Here is a 20854-nt window from a genome sequence, read left to right as displayed (position 1 = left end):
TTAACTTTAGAACTGGTTAATTCAAACAGGGGAGCTGCCACCTGAGAGAAGTTGGGGCAGAACCGGCGGTAGTAGCCGCCATCCCTAGAAATCTTTGTACTCCTTTTCTGTCCCGAGGTACAGGGAATTCTGAAATGGCTTTGATCTTAGCATTAAGAGGTGCTACTGTTCCTTGGCCGATACTGAAGCCTAGATATTTTATTCGGGCTTGCCCAAACTCTCACTTGGCTAAATTAACCGTAAAATTGTATTCTTCTAATTTTTTCAGAAGTGCTTCTAGCCGAGACACATGCTGTTCCCACTCTTCACTTATCACCACTAAATCGTCCAAATAAGCTTCCACACCTTCCAGCTCATAAGTTAGACTATTCATCAGCCTCTGAAAGGTAGACGCCGCATTACAGAGGCCGAAGAGCATAACTAAATAGTTAAATAGACCACCAGGAAGAGTAAAAGACGATATCTCTTGGGCTCGTGTTGACAGTGGTACTTGGTAATAACCTCGTAACAGGTCTAGTCTACTCACATATTTAGCCCCGGAGACTTTATCTATTAAATCGTCTACCCTAGGTAGAGGATACCCATCTGGTAAGGTCACAGAGTTTACCTTCCGGTAGTCTGTACACATACGGTAAGATCCATCTGCTTTAGCTACGAGGACACAGGGCGAAGCCCACGGACTTCTGCTGCATTCGATTAAACCATGAGTTAACAGAAAATCTATTTCCTCTCTAGTGAGTGCCTTATTTTTCACTGGGCTCGTTCGATACGGGGCTTGCTTGATTGGCAGAGCACCTTGTACATCCACATCATGTGTCCCCAGAGAGCAACGTTTGGGGACGTCTCCGAATAAACTCGGATAAGCAATTAGCAACTCTTTAATCTTTCTAGCTTGGTCATCTCCTAAGTTACATAAAAACTGGTCCATAGCGCTCAACACTTCTGAATTTTTTAGACGCACTTCTACCCCTCTAGAACAATCTGTAAGGCATGTATCCTCTTCTTGTGGTAGAATGGAAGTAGTGGGCGATGTTCCCCCATAATACCTTTTCAACTGATTTACATGGTAGGCATGGTTGGACTTCTTTTTACCTGGAGTACAAACTAAGTAATTTACCTTACTCAGTTTCCTCACTATCTCCATGGGTCCTTCATACCTGGGCTGCAGCGTATGTCCAGGAACCAATTTTAGAGCTAAAACTTTATCCCCTACTTGAAAAGAGCGTAGAGCAGCCTTCTTATCGAAATGCTGCTTCATTTTAGTCTGAGCTTTTGCTATATTTTCTAAAGCCAGGCTCCTCGTGAAGGACAAGTGCTCTTGCATTAAAGATGGCGATAAATACAAAGGTGGATCGGCCCTTCCGGACCATACTTCCTTTAACACGGCCAATGGTCCTCGTACCGCATGTCCATATATTAGCTCAAAGGGACTGCACCCTAAACTCTCTTGCTCACTCTCCCTGATTGCGAGGAGGAGAAAAGGGATTCCCTCATCCCAATCCTTAGAGAACTGCTCACAATAAGCATGCATCATGAACTTTAAAGTCTGGTGAAATCTCTCTAAGGCCCCCTGGGTTTGAGGTCTATAAGCAGTAGAGAGTAAGGGTTTAATACCGAGTCTAGACAATGCTTCTCGGAACACTTTGGAAGTAAAATTAGAGCCTTGGTCTGATTGAATTTCCCGAGGCAACCCTACCTGGGAAAAGAATCGAATTAGAGCCCTTACTATAGCTCGAGCATTTATTTTTCTTAATGGAACAGCTTCAGGATACCTGGTGGCAGTATCCATTATAGTCAACAGGTATTGATTACCCAACCTGGTTTTAGGAAGGGGCCCCACACAATCGATTATCAAACGAGTAAAAGGTTCTCCTTCTACTGCAATAGGAATGAGGGGAGCAGGTGGCGGTGTCTGTGCTGGTTTACCTATTTTCTGGCAAATCGGGCAATTTCGAAGGTACTCTACCACCGTCTCTTTCATCTTGGGCCAGAAAAAATATCGAGACAACTTTCTCAGTGTCTTCCGTATCCCCAGATGTCCCCCCATTGGACTATTATGGGCCACTTCCAGAGCCAGAGTTCGGAATCTTCCCGGTAAAACCAGTACCTGTTTCGTAGCACATAAATTAATACCTGGGGCAGCTGTCGTAGGAATTTTCTTCATAAGAAGACCATTACTATAATAGAAGCAATCTTTTACATCTGCCGCCTCAGTTTCAGTAATGGCTAGTCCTCTTACTCCCTCCAAAGAAGAGTCTTCTCGCTGTTCTTGGATCAAATTTTCTTGCTTAAAATCATTAATCCGCAAGGCCGTTAGATCTGATGTACTAATTTCTGGTAACTTATCTTCAGCTTCTGGCATGTGAGCTTCGCCAAACAATAGATCCAGGCCCCAATCAGAGGGATTATTGCTCAAAGACGAAGGGAGTGAACGGGACTTTGCCATGGCTCTCGTAACTACGGCGAGAAGAAATAAAAGTGGACCCTCCGCGCAAGCCTCAAGGGCAAAATTTTCATCTGAGGTATTCTCTATGACGAGAGGTACTTTACAGATCCCTCCCAGGCCCAAGTCTTATCCGACAAGTAGGTCTACTGACTTAATGGGAAATTCCGTTTCTGATATACCTACCACTGCATATCCATCATAAGAACCTATTTTCAAGTATATTTTATGGAGGGGAACCCGAGACACGGTCCCTCCATATGCCTCTAAAAGCACATCTGTCTTGGTATAGGTCGAGTCATTCAAAGAGAGAACACCTTCCCTCAACAAAGTTAGGTAGCTCCCGGTGTCTCTATAAGACTTTACTTCAACGAGTTGGGATTTGGTAGTCCCGGCCTTACCGATAGAAAAATAAGGACTCATTGCCTCACTTTCTTTTTGGACATGATTGAGGGAGTCAGTCATCTAGAAGTGGGAACCTTTTGACCGGCTGAATCTTGCTCCATCCATGGGTCCAGCTGTCCCTGGGACCTGGTAGACGTCATCTGTACAGGAACCACATCTAGAACTTTATTCTTCCGGTCTCTTTCTAGCTTGTAACAGAGGCTTCTCACATGCCCTTTCTTCTGACAGTAGGAGCAGGTAGGTTTCTTCCTTGCTTTATCCACCTCCAGGTGGGACTTCGTATCGAAATGCTCCCCAGCATTAGGTTTAAGAATGGGGTAAGGAGCCACCTGATGGGGAGGTAATTTCTGGCGAATCTCTTCTCTTGGCCAGTGTCGCCAATCCCTCGGGGGTGTTCTCCTTACTTTCTCTTGAGGGGATTTCTCTCTCATTAACTGAGAGGAGATTTCGTAATGATCAGCGAGCGAGGCGGAGGTTAAGACATCCAAAGTCTGATGATCAATTAAAAACTTACGCAAGTCTCCTGACAGGGCATTATTAAACTCTTCCTGTAATATTAACTGAGTTAGGCTTTCCACAGAGTCACAGCCCGAGGCCCTTAACCACCTTTCCAGGGCTATCTTCTTCTGATGGGCAAAGTCTACCCACGTTTGCCCGGGTAGCCGTTGTAGGGTACGGAACGTCCGTTGGTAGCTCAATGGGAGCAAGTCATAAGTTTCCAAAATTACTTTTTTAACAACCTCATAATTCACATACTTATCATAAGGCAGAGTAGCTGTACATTTTTGAGCCTTACCAGTTAAAGTTGTGTGCAATAGGGTGGCCCAATATTCCTTAGGCCATTGCATCCCTCTTGCCTGGTTGTCAAAGGTGTGAAAATAGGTGTCAAGGTCAGCTTCACTGAACCGAGGCACTAAAGATGCTGCCTTATGTAAATCAAAGGAGAGGTTCGGGGAAACCGTCAGTCTCACGTCTCTCTCCACTTGTTGTCTTTCACAACAGATTTTCTCTCTCTCAAATTCTTCTTCATACAGTTTTCGCTGTGCTTCTAACTGAGCCGTTTGCAAATTTATGAGATGCACCATTCTCTTAAAATAGTCCAGAGAGATGGGTGTCAAGGGAATTGGTGGAGATTGGGAAAGAAACCCTTCCGGTCGTATCTTGGGCTGAGCTCCCACTCCTCGTACGGCATCATAGTTCGGTGACGGACTATTAGAAGCCCCTGCTTCATTTTCCCTTTCAGGGGGGAGTTTGTCACGTGACATTTCCTCTGCTCCTGGCATTGACATACTCTCAGCAGCTAAGGAATTTGAAGAACTTCCAGGGGCTGATTTGCCGGCTCCACCTGATGCCTCTAGATCGTTTACTCGAGACATGCGATCCAGCTGGGATGTTAGACTTTCGTCCTCTGAATCAGGCGACTCAGAAACTTCAGGAGGTATGGGGAATAAGATATTCCTTATAATAGACCGAACAGTTTCTGTGGTATAACGATTGTTATATGTCACCCCTAAATGCTTCGCTATCCGCCAGCACGTCTGCAGTTTCAAAGTCTCTAACTTATCCAAAGTCAATTCATTATCCAGTTGCTGTATGTGAACTTCCATTGGGAAGATATAGTCGGGATATCTCCTAGGACAGGCCCCCACTTGTTACGTTTTGAGTCTTTCTTTTCAGAGAGGAGACCCGTTAGTAACAACAGGTGAAGATCCACTCAGGTCTTCTTACTCTTTTCAAATACACATATATAAATATAAGGCAAAAAAGTTCTATAATGCTTTATCTGGTTTTATTCAGTATAATACTAAGCTTATAGAGTCACTTAGTAATTTAAATAATTGATAAAATTTAGGTATACCTTTTCTTATAAATTCATATGTACACAATCACTGTAGTTTCATAATCAAAGTCAAGATCAATGAAACACTAGAGAGGGTGCCTTTACCACTTCCTCAATCAATTATTTACACTACAGCTAGAACTGGTTCGAGACCAACACGAGACTTTAATAGTTGGAGAACTCAGACGTGGTGTATTGCTTCAATTATATAGCTGACGGCACAGACGCAACCCGTCAAGTATTCTGTGACTGAAGTAATCCAAGCAACCTTGGTTGAACCCAAGAATCCTGTTTCAAAGGTTCTGAGACTGCAACAAGAGAATAAGGGAGCTCCGTGGCTTGGTGCTTTCTCTACCGGAGGTGAGAATGAACTGCTATGAGTAAAACTCCCTAGCTTGACGTCACCTCGGAATGAGTGAGTTTGTGAAGCATAAACGACCACAAGGCAATTCAACATATAAACACAAAACATCTTACGAAATAAATCAATAATTCATGACCAGATAATATTATAAAACTAGGAGTCTTTATTTTAGCTACGAATAAAGGTACCAGTAATATAATACAGTGGACCCCCGGTTAACGATATTTTTTCACTCCAGAAGTATGTTCAGGTGCCAGTACTGACCGAATTTGTTCCCATAAGGAATATTGTGAAGTAGATTAGTCCATTTCAGACCCCCAAACATACACGTACAAACGCACTTACATAAATACACTTACATAATTGGTCGCATTCAGAGGTAATCGTTATGCGGGGGTCCACTGTACTAAGTGAAAAAGCCGTAATTACACACTAATCAATTGACCCTTCTTAAATTATGCACAAAGGGCGTAACAATGGGTCACTAGGGACTTTTTCTATGACTGGTTACACCATGCATTTGCCCCCACTGAAAAATTACCTAACTGAAAAGAAATTAGACCTTAAGTGCCTCCTGGTATTAGACAATGCTCCTAGTCATCCTTCAGACGTGGCAGAGCGACTTTCTGCGGAAATGAGCTTCATTAAGGTGAAGTTTTTGCCTCCTAATACCACTCCTCTCCTGCAGCCCATGGACCAGCAGGTCATTTCCAACTTCAAGAAACTGTACACAAAAGCTATGTTTGAAAGGTGCTTTGTAGTGACCTCAAAAACTCAATTGACTCTAAGAGAGTTTTGGAGAGATCACTTTAGCATCCTCAATTGTGTAAACATTATAGGTAAGGCTTGGTAGGAAGTGACTAAGAGGACCTTGAACTCTGCTTGGGAGAAACTGTGGCCAGAATGTGTAGACAAAAGGGATTTTGAAGGGTTTGAGGCTAACCCTGGGAATTCTATGCCAGTTGAGGAATCCATTGTGGCATTGGAAAGTCCTTGGGGTTGGAGGTTAGTGGGGAGGATGTGAAAGAGTTGGTGGAGGAAGACAATGATGAGCTAACCACTGATGAGCTGCTAGATCATCTTCAACAGCAAGAGGCCAGACCTGAGGAAGCTGCTTTGGAGGAGGGGATAGAGAAATTGACGAAGTTGCCTACTTCATAGATTAAGGAAATGTGTGCAAAGTGGCTTAAAGTGCAAACATTTTTTGATGAAAATCACCCTGACACAGCTACTGCAAGCCGTGTTGGCAACCTGTACACTGACAATGTTGTGAACCACTTTAGGAAAGTCATAAAGGAACTAGAGGTACAGGCCTCTATGGACAGATATGTTGTGCGACAGAAGTCCAGTGACTCTCAAGCTGGTCTTAGTGGCATTAAAAGAAGAAGGGAAGTAACCCTGGAAAAGGACTTGCTACCTCAAGTCCTAATGGAATGGGATTCCCCTTCTAAACATTAAAAACTTTGACACTCTCCCCTCCTCCCATCCCATCAATCATCACCAGATCTTCATTAAAGGTAAGTGTCAATTATTCTATTGTTATTATTGTTATTGTAATTATTCTATTGCATTAAACTTAATATTTCATGTGGTAAAATTTTTTTTTCATACTTTTGGGTGTCTAGCACGGATTAATTTGATTTCCATTATTTCTTATGGGGAAAATTGATTCGCTTTCTGATAATTTTGCTTTACGATGAGCTCTCAGGAACGGGTTAATAACGTGAACCGGGGGTCCACTGTACTAAGAAAGAGGAGCACTGCAAGTGAGCTATGGGCCCACAAAAGGTAGGAACAAAAACACAAGAAGGAGTGGGGGAAATAATAATAATGGACCAAACACCCAAGGCAGAAGAAAGAAAACCCAAAGGAGAAAGAGGAAAGGAGAATGGAGAAAAAAAATCAGGTTAAGTCATGGGTGTTCTGAAGTTTGGAGCATTTTACAATGTAATGGGAAAGGAAGGCATCTACAGAGACAAAGCCAGGACTAAGATTCATACAAAGAAAGGTAGGTAAGACACATAGGCAACAGATAGTTCCAGACTATGGAACAGAACATCTCCAGGCTGAGGGACTGACAACCTCAAATCTACAACTTCAAGGGTGATGGACTGATCACATCGTCTTCACATCTCTACTGCTCCTGCCTACTTTCTGTACTCGGCTGAAGATCTGACGAAGCCTACTGTGTAGGCGAAACGTTTTGGAATAAAATTGCCTAACTGTTGCCTATGTGTCTTACCTACCAACCTGTCAGTATTGTATACCATTTTGATATTCACTCATACAAGGAAAGTTGTGTATGTAGATGACATCTTTGCTCTTTGGCCTCATGACTCTAGCCACTGTGTAGCTTCATCAGTACAATACAAAGTGGGCCAACAGGCTTGCTGCAGTGTTCCTTCTTTCTTATGTTCTTATCTTGTATAAGTGTCTCAATCTTCAGTGGGAATCTAATTCCTTGCTTCCTTTCCTTGATGTTAATATCCACCTCTCAGATACAGGTTTTGGTTTTTCCGTGTAGCACAAGCCTATGCACAGTGGCATATACATTCACTACTGTGATAAATGGTTTGAAAACTGACAAGTTAAAGATTGAGACACTTATGGGAATCATTATTAAGGAAACGTTTTGCCACACAACAGCTTCTTCAGTCCAATACAAAGTAGAGAGGAGCAATGTTTCACTTTCCAGGAACTTTGTCAAGCTGATACAAACAATACATGGACACAGAGGGTATATATAGGCTTTGAGTGAGGTGTAGTACAAGTAGAGGTAGTAGTTGTTGTAGTTGTTCTTATGTTCTTATACATGTGGTGGAAAAGCTTTGGGTAGGGGTAGTTTTGATAAGGACCTGCCTTGTATGGTCCAGTAGGCCTTCTGCAGTGTCCCTCCATTCTTATGTTCTTACATACCACGGTTATTTCAACATTTCATGAATGTCAGTTCTCACCCGTTCATATATCTTGATTCATGAGCATGATTGATATCACCAATAAGTGAAAGTAAAGCTCAAAATATGATAATTACCTGACCCTTTGTCTGTTTAACCCAGCCACATATACACCACCTGGACCAAACTCACTCGTGGGCGGTGCAGCAGACACAGTATGTAACGTCACTGATGACTGATCATAGTGATGCCAGGGCGATTAAGGGTTTCTCCAAAACATCATAAATAAAATTATCGATTTATCGTAGTTTATCATATAGCGTCATTGATTTTTCCCTATATAGGCCTATTTGTACTCTGTAATCATATAATAGGCTATATAGAAACAAAGGATTTTTCTCTTATGTTGCTGCAGCACTGCCTAGTATGGGCCAGTAGGCCTGCTGCAGTGTTCCTCCTTTCTTATGTTCTTCGTGTCACCTTCTTTAGAGGCTCTTCGGTGTCACCCTCTAAATGGTGTCACCTGGGGCGGCCCCCCCCTGCCCCTCCCCTAACGACGCCTCTGGAATACAGAGATAGACAGTATAATAACCTATGTGACATGTCAAGATATCTTATTACTGAAAATAAGATACCAGGTATACTTAGCAAATTTCCTAAATTTGCTTGTGACAGATAAGTGAACTATAGATATGTAGATAAAAATCCATATGTACTCCTGTTAACACTTTTGGGGCCTAGTTCCTAGGCCTTTTGTGTATCCATATGCTCTTGCACTACTGTCCACAGGATGGATATGGGGTGCACAATAAACTAGCCACTTTGGTGGCAAAATCTAAAAAAAAAAAAAACTCAGAGCATACAAACGCGCACATGCCTTTATTGTTTACGTAACTCCATGCCTGTCCTCTCTCATGTACTCATGCTCTCTCTCTCTCTCTCTCTCTCTCTCATTTATTTGTTTTATCTTGTTTACTCACCTCGGACCCTACATTAAGACTACAAATATTTTAACGTAAGTAATGAGTGAACTGTATATTCATTTTATCACTCTGGGATACTTAAATGTCACAGAATACAGTGGAATCTTGATTTGGGAGTTTAATCCGTTACAGGAGCTAGCTCGTAACTCAATTTACTCGTATATCAAATTAATTTTCCTCATTTAAATTAATTGAAAACCATTAATTCGTTCCTGCACTCTGGAGAGACGAGAGAAAATACTTGAATATGATGCTATTATCAACTGTATGGCTTATTTATCTATCACAATTCGTATAATATGACATAAGCAATATAATTAGCACAAACATGATATGTACTCTAGAATGAATAAAATAGGCCATAATATGGTGGCAGAGGAAGTGGCAGTGGCAGAAGCATCGGCCATTTCTGTCCCAATTTGACTCTAGTATCTTCCTATGTTCTGAGTACTTTTGAGGCTAACTGCAGTACATCACTAGGGCCCATGGTTAGAAAACAGAAATTTGGCCAAGTGACTGTAAAAAAAATGCAAACAAACATGAGAGAACTGCCCCCCACAAAGATGTAAACATGTTTACTGCTTACCAGCTGTGCCAACTAGCAGAAGCAATCTGAATTATTATGTATGTATTATGCATTATTATTATTATTACTATTATTATTATTAATTTAGGGAACTGAAGCTCTGTCATTATTATTATTATTATTATTATTATTAATTTATGGAACTGAAGCTCTATCGTTATTATAATAATACAATAGACCACCATTGAAGAATTGCTGCACAATTTTATGTAACACGTTGTATAATTAATTTAACATGGTTCAGTTTGTGGGAAGGAAAAAAAATTCTCTTTGGCTCAAGCGGCCACCTTGTTGTGTAGCAGCCGGGGAGCCCTCCTGCCATCCCCTACCACTCCCCGACACTCCCCCCCCCCCCACCATCCCAGCATTCCTAATTCATACATGTCCAGTCTTTCTCTGCTACAAGGCAGCTGTGTTTGTCAATTGTGTTATGATATTTTAATTACTATATCTTGTATCTGCCAAGCAATCATGACACCCAGTAGCCATACTAGTGTTGCTGAAAGTGGCAGGAAGAGGTATAAGCACTTAAGTCTTAGAATTAACAAAGATATTAGACGAGATAGCCTGTAGCCGTAACTGAAGTGTTACTTTGTACACAAAAAAAGACATTAACAAGAGTTTGTGTGACTGACTGAATGACTGACTTACTGAGTGACTTGACTGAATGATTTAGTGAGTGACTTGACTAACTTACTGAATGACTTGACTGACTGAATGACTTGACTGACTTACTGAATGACTTGACTGACTTACTGAGTGACTTGACTGACTGAATGACTTGACTGACTTGATTGATTTACTGAGTGACTTGACTGTAATAATAATATATCATTATTATTGCTGAGAAGAAAACGATAATGATTTCCATGGAATTAAAGCATGAAGTACAGTGCCTGCACTCTGAAGGAGGGGTGTTAATGTTGCAGTTTAACCCTTTCAGGGTCCGTCCCGTAGATCTACGGCTTTACGTTCAGGGTCCAAACCGTAGATCTACGTCATGAGCTCAGCTCACTCTGATAAACTGTGAGTGGTAAATTTGGGCCTAGATATGAGAGAATACATCTATGTGGTATGTGTGCACCACATAAAACAAATCCTGCAGCACACTGTGTATAATGAGAGAAAAAAACTGAGACCGTGATTTTTGATTAAATCAGCGACTTTGCAGTGTTTTTTCGTATGTTTTTTATAGTTGTATTTGTGATTTCTTGGTCTCATTTGATAGAATGGAAGACATATCACAGAAATAGAGATAATTTTGATTGGTGCTAGCACTGGAAATGGCTTGAAACTGAGCTCAAAGTGGCAGAAATGTTAAATTTTTGCCGATGTTCAAGAGTAAACAAACGACCTCACACGTCTTACACACGCCAGCTGGTGGGTCTAATATACATTCACAAATGTGGTGATGATATTTATACAATTATTACAATATTGCATAACAGTAAATCTTCTATTTTTTGGTGTGAATAAAAATTCATTATGTGAATAAAAATTAAAAATGGAATTTATTTGTAAAGCCTCAAAACATAACTAATGAACAGAGGAAATGTTAGTTTAGTGCCAGGAATACCTACATTGTATATTCTGGACCCTATTTTGAAATTGGAATATTTTGAACTTTGTGTTAAATTGGCCAAATTACCAATTTCCGGTCACTTTATTTTGTAGTTGAAATGGTTGACTTGGCGATTTCTTGTGCTCAATCGATAGAATAGAAGTAATACTAGTGAAATAGCTAAGAATTTGGTCGACTGGAATAATGTAATTGGCCTAAAATGGGAGTCAAAGTCGGCAAAATCGCCGATTCGTAAATATCGCTGACACATCAAAATTCACGAGAGCATAATTTCGTCAATTTTCCATCAAATTTCTTACTTTTTGTTTATTACCTTCACAAAAAGATTCTCTACCATTTCATAAGAAAAAATAACAATTTTTTTTTTTGAAAATTCTTGGACACTGGGGCACCACTTCAGATTTTGGCCTTGGACCCTGAAAGGGTTAAAAACTGTAGTGTAAAGCACCCATCTGGCAAGACAGTGATGGAGTGAATGATGGTGAAAGCTTTTCTTTTTCGGGCCACCCTAAAAAAAAAAATAAAGTATTAAATCATAGATAAACAAGTGAGGTGTCCAGGTTTTGGGTTGAGGGGGAAGAGGGAGGGGGGAGCTGGATCGTAACTCAAATGTTGGCTCGTAACTCAGAGCAAAAAATTGGCCCAGGGACGGCTCGTATCTCAAAAAACTCGTAAATTGGGACGCTCGTAAGTCAAGGTTCCACTGTATTATGTGTGGGTGGGGTGGCTTGGTATGGTAGCCTCGCTGGCTACCATACATACCACACTTGATTTCTTACAATAAACACTACTCATCTCACCCTAGATTAAGACTACAAATATTTTAAGGTAAGTAATGAGTGTACTATATGTGTACTTTACTTTTTTTTATTGTTTTTTAATGCCTAGTTCTATTGCTAACTTAATATATGTTAGTGTAAACTTGTTATCTAGTATTTAAATGCATTTATAAGTGGAAAAAAAGGGTGTTCAGCTTTATGGTGGTAGCCTGGAACCTAACCTGCCATATAAGTGGGGCCCTACTGTATAAATATACATATACATGTACATGTATATGAAATGTGGTTGCCAGGCAGCTTGCACTAGTTATGGCAAGAATTCCATTTTCTCTAGTCCAACACAGAGAAGCGGTGTACAGTACAGTATTACTGGGGGTAACTGTAGAAAAATATTCCTTTCTTATTCCTTCACTCAGTGTCATTCACTCTGAAAATGGTGTGCTGCATGAGAATGGGAGTGTTGCTGTTATTTATTCTACTGCACCAATCTGAAGAAACTTGTACATGTAAAGTGTCTGTATTATGGGGAAAAGCTCCGCAAATGCATGCATTATGTGAAATGAATGTGTATAAGCTGTTTTTGTCTGGCTGCCCACCACCAGTTCACTCTCACGTTTGTTTTCTCCTCATCTCTCTCATTCTTGATGCCATCTAAGGGTAGTTGTGATAAAAACCTAATACCACCCAGCACCTGATGAGAATCTTAAATATCAGGTTCAGACCCTTGTTAACCCTTTCAGGGTCCAGAGGCCAAATTTCAGTGTGCACCAGGGTCCAAGAATTTTCAAAAAATAATTTTGTTATTTTTTCTTATGAAATGGTAGAGAATCTTTTTCTGAAGGTAATAAAACAAAAAGTAAAAAATTTGATGGAAAACTGACGAAATTATCCTCTCGCAAATTTTGATGTGTCAGTAATATTTACACATCAGCGATTTTGCCGTCTTTGACTCCCATTTTAGGCCAATTACATTATTCCAGTCAACCAAATTCTTAGCCATTTCACTAGTATTACTTCTCTTTGGAGATTCTGAAGAGAAGTTGCAGAGATTGGTGGATGAATTTGGTAGGGTATGCAAAAGAAGAAAATTAAATGTGAATACAGGAAAGAGTAAGGTTATGAGGATAAAAAGATTAGGTGATGAAAGATTGGATATCAGATTGGAGGGAGAGGGTATGGAGGAGGTGAATGTATTCAGATATTTTGGGAGTGTCAGCGGATGGGTCTATGAAAGATGAGGTGAATCATAGAATTGACGAGGGGAAAAGGGTGAGTGGTGCACTTAAAAGTCTGTGGAGACAAAGAACTTTGTCCTTGGAGGCAAAGAGGGGAATGTATGAGAGTATAGTTTTACCAACGCTCTTATATGGGTGTGAAGCATGGGTGATGAATGTTGCAGCGAGGAGAAGGCTGGAGGCAGTGGAGATGTCATGTCTGAGGGCAATGTGTGGTGTGAATATAATGCAGAGAATTTGTAGTTTGGAAGTTAGGAGGAGGTGCGGGATTACCAAAACTGTTGTCCAGAGGGCTGAGGAAGGGTTGTTGAGGTGGTTCGGACATGTAGAGAGAATGGAGCGAAACAGAGTGACTTCAAGAGTGTATCAGTCTGTAGTGGAAGGAAGGCGGGGTAGGGGTCGGCCTAGGAAAGGTTGGAGAGAGGGGGTAAAGGAGGTTTTGTGTGCGAGGGGCTTGGATTTCCAGCAGGCATGCGTGAGCGTGTTTGATAGGAGTGAATGGAGACAAATGGTTTTTAATACTTGACATGCTGTTGGAGTGTGAGCAAAGTAACATTTATGAAGGGGTTCAGGGAAACCGGCAGGCCGGACTTGAGTCCTGGAGATGGGAAGTACAGTGCCTGCACTCTGAAGGAGGGGTGTTAATGTTGCAGTTTAAAAACTGTAGTGTAAAGCACCCTTCTGGCAAGACAGTGATGGAGTGAATGATGGTGAAAGTTTTTCTTTTTCGGGCCACCCTGCCTTGGTGGGAATCGGCCAGTGTGATAATAACAAAAAAAATACTTCTCTTCTATCGATTAAACACAAGAAATCGCTAAATCAACTGTTTCAACTACAAAATAAAGTGATCGGAAATTGGTAATTTGGCCAGTCTAATACAAAGTTCAAAATACAGTAGACCCCCGGTTTACGATCAGCTCCCAGTGCGACCAATTATGTAAATGTATTTATGTAAGTGCGTTTGTACGTGTATGTTTGGGGGTCTGAAATGGACTAATCTAATTCACAATATTCCTTATGGGAACAGATTCGTTCAATAATGGCACCTGAACATACTTCTGGAATGAAATAATATCGTAAGCCGGGGGTCCACTGTACATGTATTCCAATTTCAAAATAGGGTACAGAATAAACAATGCAGGCATTCCTGGCACTAAACTAACATTTCCTCTGCTCATTAGTTACGTTTTCAGGCTTTACAAATGAATTCCATTTTGATTTTTTATTCACATAATTAATTTTTATTCAAACCAAAAAATAGAAGATTTACTGTTATGCAATATTGTAATAATTGTATAAATAATATCAGCACATTTGTGAATGTATATTAGACCCACCAGCTGGCGTGTAGTAGACGTGTGAGGTCATTTGTTTACTCTTGAACATCGGCAAAAATTTAACATTTCCGCTACTTTGAGCTCAGTTTCAAGCCATTTCCAGTGCTAAAACCAATCAAAATCATCTCTATTTCTGTAATATATCTTTCATTCTATCAAATGAGATCAAGAAATTACAAATACATCTATAAAAAAAATATGAAAAAAATACTGCAAAGTCGCTGTTTTAATAAAAAATTACGGTCTCGTTTTTTCTCTCGTTATGCACTGTGTGCTGCAGGATTTGTTTTATGTGGTGTACAAATGCCACATAGATGTATTCTCTCATATCTAGGCCCAAATTTACCTCTCACAGCTTATCAGAATGAGCTGATCTCATGACGTAGATCTATGGTTTGGACCCTCAACATAAAGCCGTAGATCTACGGCACGGACCCTGAATGAGTTAATAAGCACCATAGTGAATAATGAGTTGAAAAAGTCACATATGAATGATTACCAACAAACTCGCCTTCAGTTTTGAAAAAAAAAAAAATTCTACATATCTTTCCAGAATAAACCATGTCCACATTTAGATATCAGAATCAATGGTACTTAAATAGCACAAAAAGAAGAGGGAAAATTCCTACATCTAATAGTAGACAACTAAAATTTAACACCTACATCCAACACGCATCAACAAAAGTTTCTAAGATGGTAAGAATACTCTCCATTATCCACTGTAATGCTCCACAATCCGCACTGCTATCACTTTACATTTTCCTCATCTACCTATACCTCAGTTATGGAATCTGTGCCTGGGGATCCACCTCATTTATACATATTAAACCAGTTGTACCTTACAAAAGGCAGCTCTCAGAATTATCATAAATATTACCAATAGGCAACATACTATGCTCTTATTCAAATCCCTAAATCTACCATATATAAATCCTCCTCCTCTTCCTCCATCACCACCACCACTTCTACCACTTCCTCCTCCTCCTCTAAATAATGATACAGTACTTATGTTAATTGCACAGTATGACACACATTAACCGATTATGTTTGTTTTCATTTCCTCGCAGAAAAAATCTCTCTCTACTATATGCAGCGGTTGCTTGGAACTTATTTGGCTACTTAGGTTATCTGGTTTATTCTAAGCGGCTTGAAAAAATTAATGACGACACTGAATTATCTCCAGGTATGTATAATACTGTACTATGTTTTAGCAAAAAATAAGAAGAAAAAGATATAGAGTGGAACCTTGGTGTTTGAACTTACAGTAATTGGTTTCTAGGTGGTGTTCGAACTGGAAAAAGTTTTATGTCCAAAACAGTATTTTCCAGGCTTCAGTTATTAGCCTCACACACTGGAGGATGTTGAAATGACTCTTCCAGAAGTCTTTGAGAGTTAGGTCAGTGTCAGATGGCACTTCAAAGCACTTGAAATGTTTTTTGTGTAAAGTTGTTTACAACTGAATTATAAACAAGCCAGCGCATTCAGGCTCCAGAAAACATTCAAAGGGTGGGTTAATTTTTATTTTTTTTTTTAACAAAATTGTATGGACTCTGGTTTGTTTGAGGTCCAGTGCATTCAAACACCGAGGTTCCAGTGTACTGTAAAAATTCTTCACTATTAAACAGTATCACTTCCATATTTAGATTTTTGGGAGTGAATGTGTCAGCAGATGTGTGTATGAAAGGTGAGATGAATCATAGAATACATAATGAAAAATAAAGCAGATGGAGTATTGAGGCATCTGTGAAAAGAAAAATGTTTATCACTGGAGTTGAAAAAGGGGACTGTATCAGCAGTACTAATACTTTTATCTGGGTGTGAGACTTGGTCTTTAGATGTTGCAGCAAGGAGGAGGCTGCAGGAAGTGGAGATACCAAATTTGAAGGCAATGTAATGTAAATATTATGCAACGAATTAAGGGTGAAGAAATTGGAAGATTGTGAGGCTACAAAAGGTTTAATTCAAAGGGTGGAAGAAGGGTTATTAACCCTTAAACTGTCCAAACGTAGATCTACATTCACCTGCGTGGCACTCCAAATATTTTGAAAAATAAAAAAATGTTTTTTGTTTTTAAATTAACCTTTTGATTGTTTCGACCGTATATATACATCTTACGAGCCAGTGTTTCGGGCGTATATATACTCAATAATTACTGCCAAGTGAATGTAAAACAAAAGCCTGCAATTGTTTTACATGATGGTAGGATTGCTGGTTTTTTTTTTTGTCTCATAAATATGCAAGATTACAGGTATGTCTTACTACTTCTACTTATACTTAGGTCACACTACACATACATGTACACGTTTATTTATACACACTCATCTGAGTTTTCTTTGATTTTATCTTAATAGTTCTTGGTCTTATTACTTTTCCTTTTATATCCATGGGGAAGTGGAATAAGAATCTGCGTGTTGTAAAAGTCAACTGAAATGCCGGGAACAATGGGCTAGTAACTCCTTTTCCTGTAAAGATTACTAAAAAGAATAAGAATAAGAAAATTGTCAAAGTGGGAAGACTGAATGTGCATGGATGTTGTGCAAATGATAAGAAAGAGATGATTGTGGATGTTATGAATGAGAAGAAGCTGGATGTCCTGGCTTTAAGTGAAACAAAGCTGAAGGGGGTGGGAGAGTTTCAGTGGAGAGGAATAAATGGGATTAGGTCAGGGGTTTCAAATAGAGTTAGAGCTAAAGAAGGAGTAGCAATAATGTTGAAGGATAAGATATGGCAGGAAAAGAGGGGCTATAAATGTATTAATTCAAGGATTATGTGGAGTAAAATAAAGGTTGGATGTGAAAAGTGGGTTATAGTAAGTGTATATGCACCTGGAGAAGAGAGAAGTGTAGAGGAGAGAGAGAGATTTTGGGAAATGTTGAGTGAGTGCATGGGGAGTTTTGAACCAAGTGTGAGAGTACTTGTGGTTGGGGATTTCAATGCTAAAGTGGGTAAAAATGTTGTGGAGGGAGTAGTAGGTAAATTTGGGGTGCCAGGGGTAAATGTAAATGGGGAGCCTTTAATTGAGCTATGTGTAGAAAGAGATTTGGTAATAAGTAATACATATTTTATGAAAAAGAGGATAAATAAATATACAGGGTATGATGTAGCACGTAATGAAAGTAGTGTGTTAGATTATGTATTGGTGGATAAAAGGTTAATGGGTAGGCTCCAGGATGTACATGTTTATGGAGGGGCAACTGATATATCGGATCATTATTTAGTTGTAGCTACAGTTAGAGTAAAAGGTAGATGGGACAAGAGGAAGGTGGCAACAACAAGTAGGAGGGAAGTGAAAGTGTATAAACTAAGGGAGGAGGAAGTTCGGGCGAGATATAAGCGACTATTGGCAGAAAGGTGGGCTAGTGCAAAGATGAGTAGTGGGGGGGTTGAAGAGGGTTGGATGAGTTTTAAAAATGCAGTATTAGAATGTGGGGCAGAAGTTTGTGGTTATAGGAGGGTGGGGGCAGGAGGAAAGAGGAGTGATTGGTGGAATGATGAAGTAAAGGGTGTGATAAAAGAGAAAAAGTTAGCTTATGAGAGGTTTTTACAAAGCAGAAGTGTTATAAGAAGAGCAGAGTATATGGAGAATAAAAGAAAGGTGAAGAGAGTGGTGAGAGAGTGCAAAAGGAGAGCAAATGATAGAGTGGGAGAGGCACTGTCAAGAAATTTTAATGAAAATAAGAAAAAATTTTGGAGTGAGTTAAACAAGTTAAGAAACCCTAGGGAATGTATGGATTTGTCAGATAAAAACAGAGTAGGGGAGTTAATAGATGGGGAGAGGGAGGTATTAGGTAGATGGTGAGAATATTTTGAGGAACTTTTAAATGTTGAGGAAGAAAGGGAGGCGGTAATTTCATGCATTGGCCAGGGAGGTATACCATCTTTTAGGAGTGAAGAAGAGCAGAATGTAAGTGTGGGGGAGGTACGTGAGGCATTACAAAGAATGAAAGGGGGTAAAGCAGCTGGAACTGATGCGATCATAACAGAAATGTTAAAAGCAGGGGGCGATATAGTGTTGGAGTGGTTGGTACTTTTGTTTAATAAATGTATGAAAGAGGGGAAGGTACCTAGGGATTGGTGGAGAGCATGTATAGTCCCTTTATATAAAGGGAAGGGGGACAAAAGAGTTTGTAAAAATTATAGAGGAATAAGTTTATTGAGTATACCAGGAAAAGCGTACGGTAGGGTTATTATTGAAAGAATTAGAGGTAAGACAGAATGTAGGATTGCAGATGAGCAAGGAGGTTTCAGAGTGGGTAGGGGATGTGTAGATCAAGTGTTTACATTGAAGCATATATGTGAACAGTATTTAGATAAAGGTAGGGAAGTTTTTATTGCATTTATGGATTTAGAAAAGGCATATGACAGAATGGATAGGGGAGCAATGTGGCAGATGTTGCAAGTATATGGAATAGGTGATAAGTTACTAAATGCTGTAAAGAGTTTTTATGAGGATAGTGAGGCTCAGGTTAGGGTGTGTAGAAGAGAGGGAGACTACTTCCCGGTAAAAGTAGGTCTTAGACAGGGATGTGTAATGTCACCATGGTTGTTTAATATATTTATAGATGGGGTTGTAAAAGAAGTAAATGCTAGGGTGTTTGGGAGAGGGGTGGGATTAAATTATGGGGAATCAAATACAAAATGGGAATTGACACAGTTAGTTTTTGCTGATGATACTGTGCTTATGGGAGATTCTAAAGAAAAATTGCAAAGGTTAGTGGATGAGTTTGGGAGTGTGTGTAAAGGTAGAAAGTTAAAAGTGAACATAGAAAAGAGTAAGGTGATGAGGGTATCAAATGATTTAGATAAAGAAAAATTGGATATCAAATTGGGGAGGAGGAGTATGGAAGAAGTGAATGTTTTCAGATACATGGGAGTTGACGTGTCGGCGGATGGATTTATGAAGGATGAGGTTAATCATAGAATTGATGAAGGAAAAAAAGGTGAGTTGTGCATTGAGGTATATGTGGTCAAAAAACGTTATCTATGGAGGCAAAGAAGGGAATGTATGAAAGTATAGTAGTACCAACACTCTTATATGGGTGTGAAGCTTGGGTTGTGAATGCAGCAGCGAGGAGACGGTTGGAGGCAGTGGAGATGTCCTGTCTAAGGGCAATGTGTGGTGTAAATATTATGCAGAAAATTCGGAGTGTGGAAATTAGGAGAAGGTGTGGAGTTAATAAAAGTATTAGTCAGAGGGCTGAAGAGGGGTTGTTGAGGTGGTTTGGCCATTTAGAGAGAATGGATCAAAGTATAATATGAAACTCCTTGAAGAATGGTGTTATGACAAACGTCAGATAACAAGTGACAGCCAGTGATATTTGATGAATGTGTGCTGCTGGAGGGAACCTTGGCTTTATATGTTTTTACTGTATGTCTGTCAGTCTATCTGCATCTCTTTATGTCTGCCTGTGTGTGTCTGTCTTTCCATCTGCTTCTCTCTGTCTCAGGAAGTGGCTGGTAAACCTGTTGGTTTTTGGTTTATGAGTCCTTCGCTGATTGCCGAGCAAGTGACACTACTATTACTTACTTTATATTATGTATAATAACTGTACTTAGGTGTACATGCGAGAGACAGATAGACAGAGATATAGACAGACAGAGACTGCCAAAGCCAGCCAGCCAGCCGAATACATATTCATATTCATGTATATATTCACATACAGTGAACCCCCGAGTTTCGTGATTAATCCGTTCCAGAGAGCCTGCCGAAAGTCGAAATTCATGAAACTCGAAACCATTTTTCCCCTAAGAAATAATGGAAATAAAATTAATCCATTCCAGACACCCAAAAATATTAAAATAAAGTATTTTTTTTTATCAAATTAAATAAAGATTTACATATTGAAAACAATCAGAAATCAATCAAGTACATGCATATAAAAAATAATAATATTACACTTACTTTTACTGAAGACTTCTGGGTGGATGGAAGATGGGAGGAGGGGATAGGAGGAAGGTGTACACTATTGTTTGGAAGGAGAATCTCCTTCCATTAGGACTTTAGGTAGCAAGTCCTTATCTGGGGTTACTTCCCTTCTTTTAATGCCACTGGGAACAACTTGAGAGTCACTGGACCCCTGTTGCACAAAACATCTGTCCAGAGAGGTCTGTTTCTGGCATTTCTTTATGATTTGCCTGAAGTGGGCAAGGTTTTGTCATTGAACATGTTGCAGATATGGCTTGTTTCAGCTTGGCCAGGGTGATACTTTTCAACAAAACTTTGCAACTCATTCCACTTTGAACACATGCCCTTAATCACCGAAGAAGGCACCTCCTTCACTCTCTTTTCCTCCTCCTCTGAAGCAAGTTCCTCAGCTGTGGTCTGATGCTGTTCCAGTTGAAGCTATTGCAGTTCGTCAGTGGTTAGCTCTTCCCTGTGGTCCTCCACCAACTCTTCCACATCCCC

At 39.9% G+C, this 20854-nt stretch overlaps 1 protein-coding gene across 3 annotated transcripts in view; it reads left to right on the top strand.

Moving 5' to 3' along the window:
• Positions 1–20854, top strand: part of LOC128684156 (uncharacterized) — an 80363-nt gene that overhangs the window by 21158 nt on the left and 38351 nt on the right. For all 3 annotated transcript variants that reach the window (XM_053770274.2, XM_053770275.2, XM_053770276.2), the window contains exon 3: positions 15516–15631. In XM_053770274.2, coding sequence (XP_053626249.2) covers positions 15516–15631 — 116 coding nt within the window. The remainder of the gene's footprint in view (positions 1–15515; positions 15632–20854) is intronic.

Source organism: Cherax quadricarinatus, chromosome 4, assembly GCF_038502225.1.
Source record: "Cherax quadricarinatus isolate ZL_2023a chromosome 4, ASM3850222v1, whole genome shotgun sequence".
In the NCBI taxonomy this organism is placed as follows: Eukaryota; Metazoa; Arthropoda; class Malacostraca; order Decapoda; family Parastacidae; genus Cherax; species Cherax quadricarinatus.
Note: the sequence above shows the minus strand (reverse complement) of the source record. Positions and strands in the feature narration are given on the sequence as shown.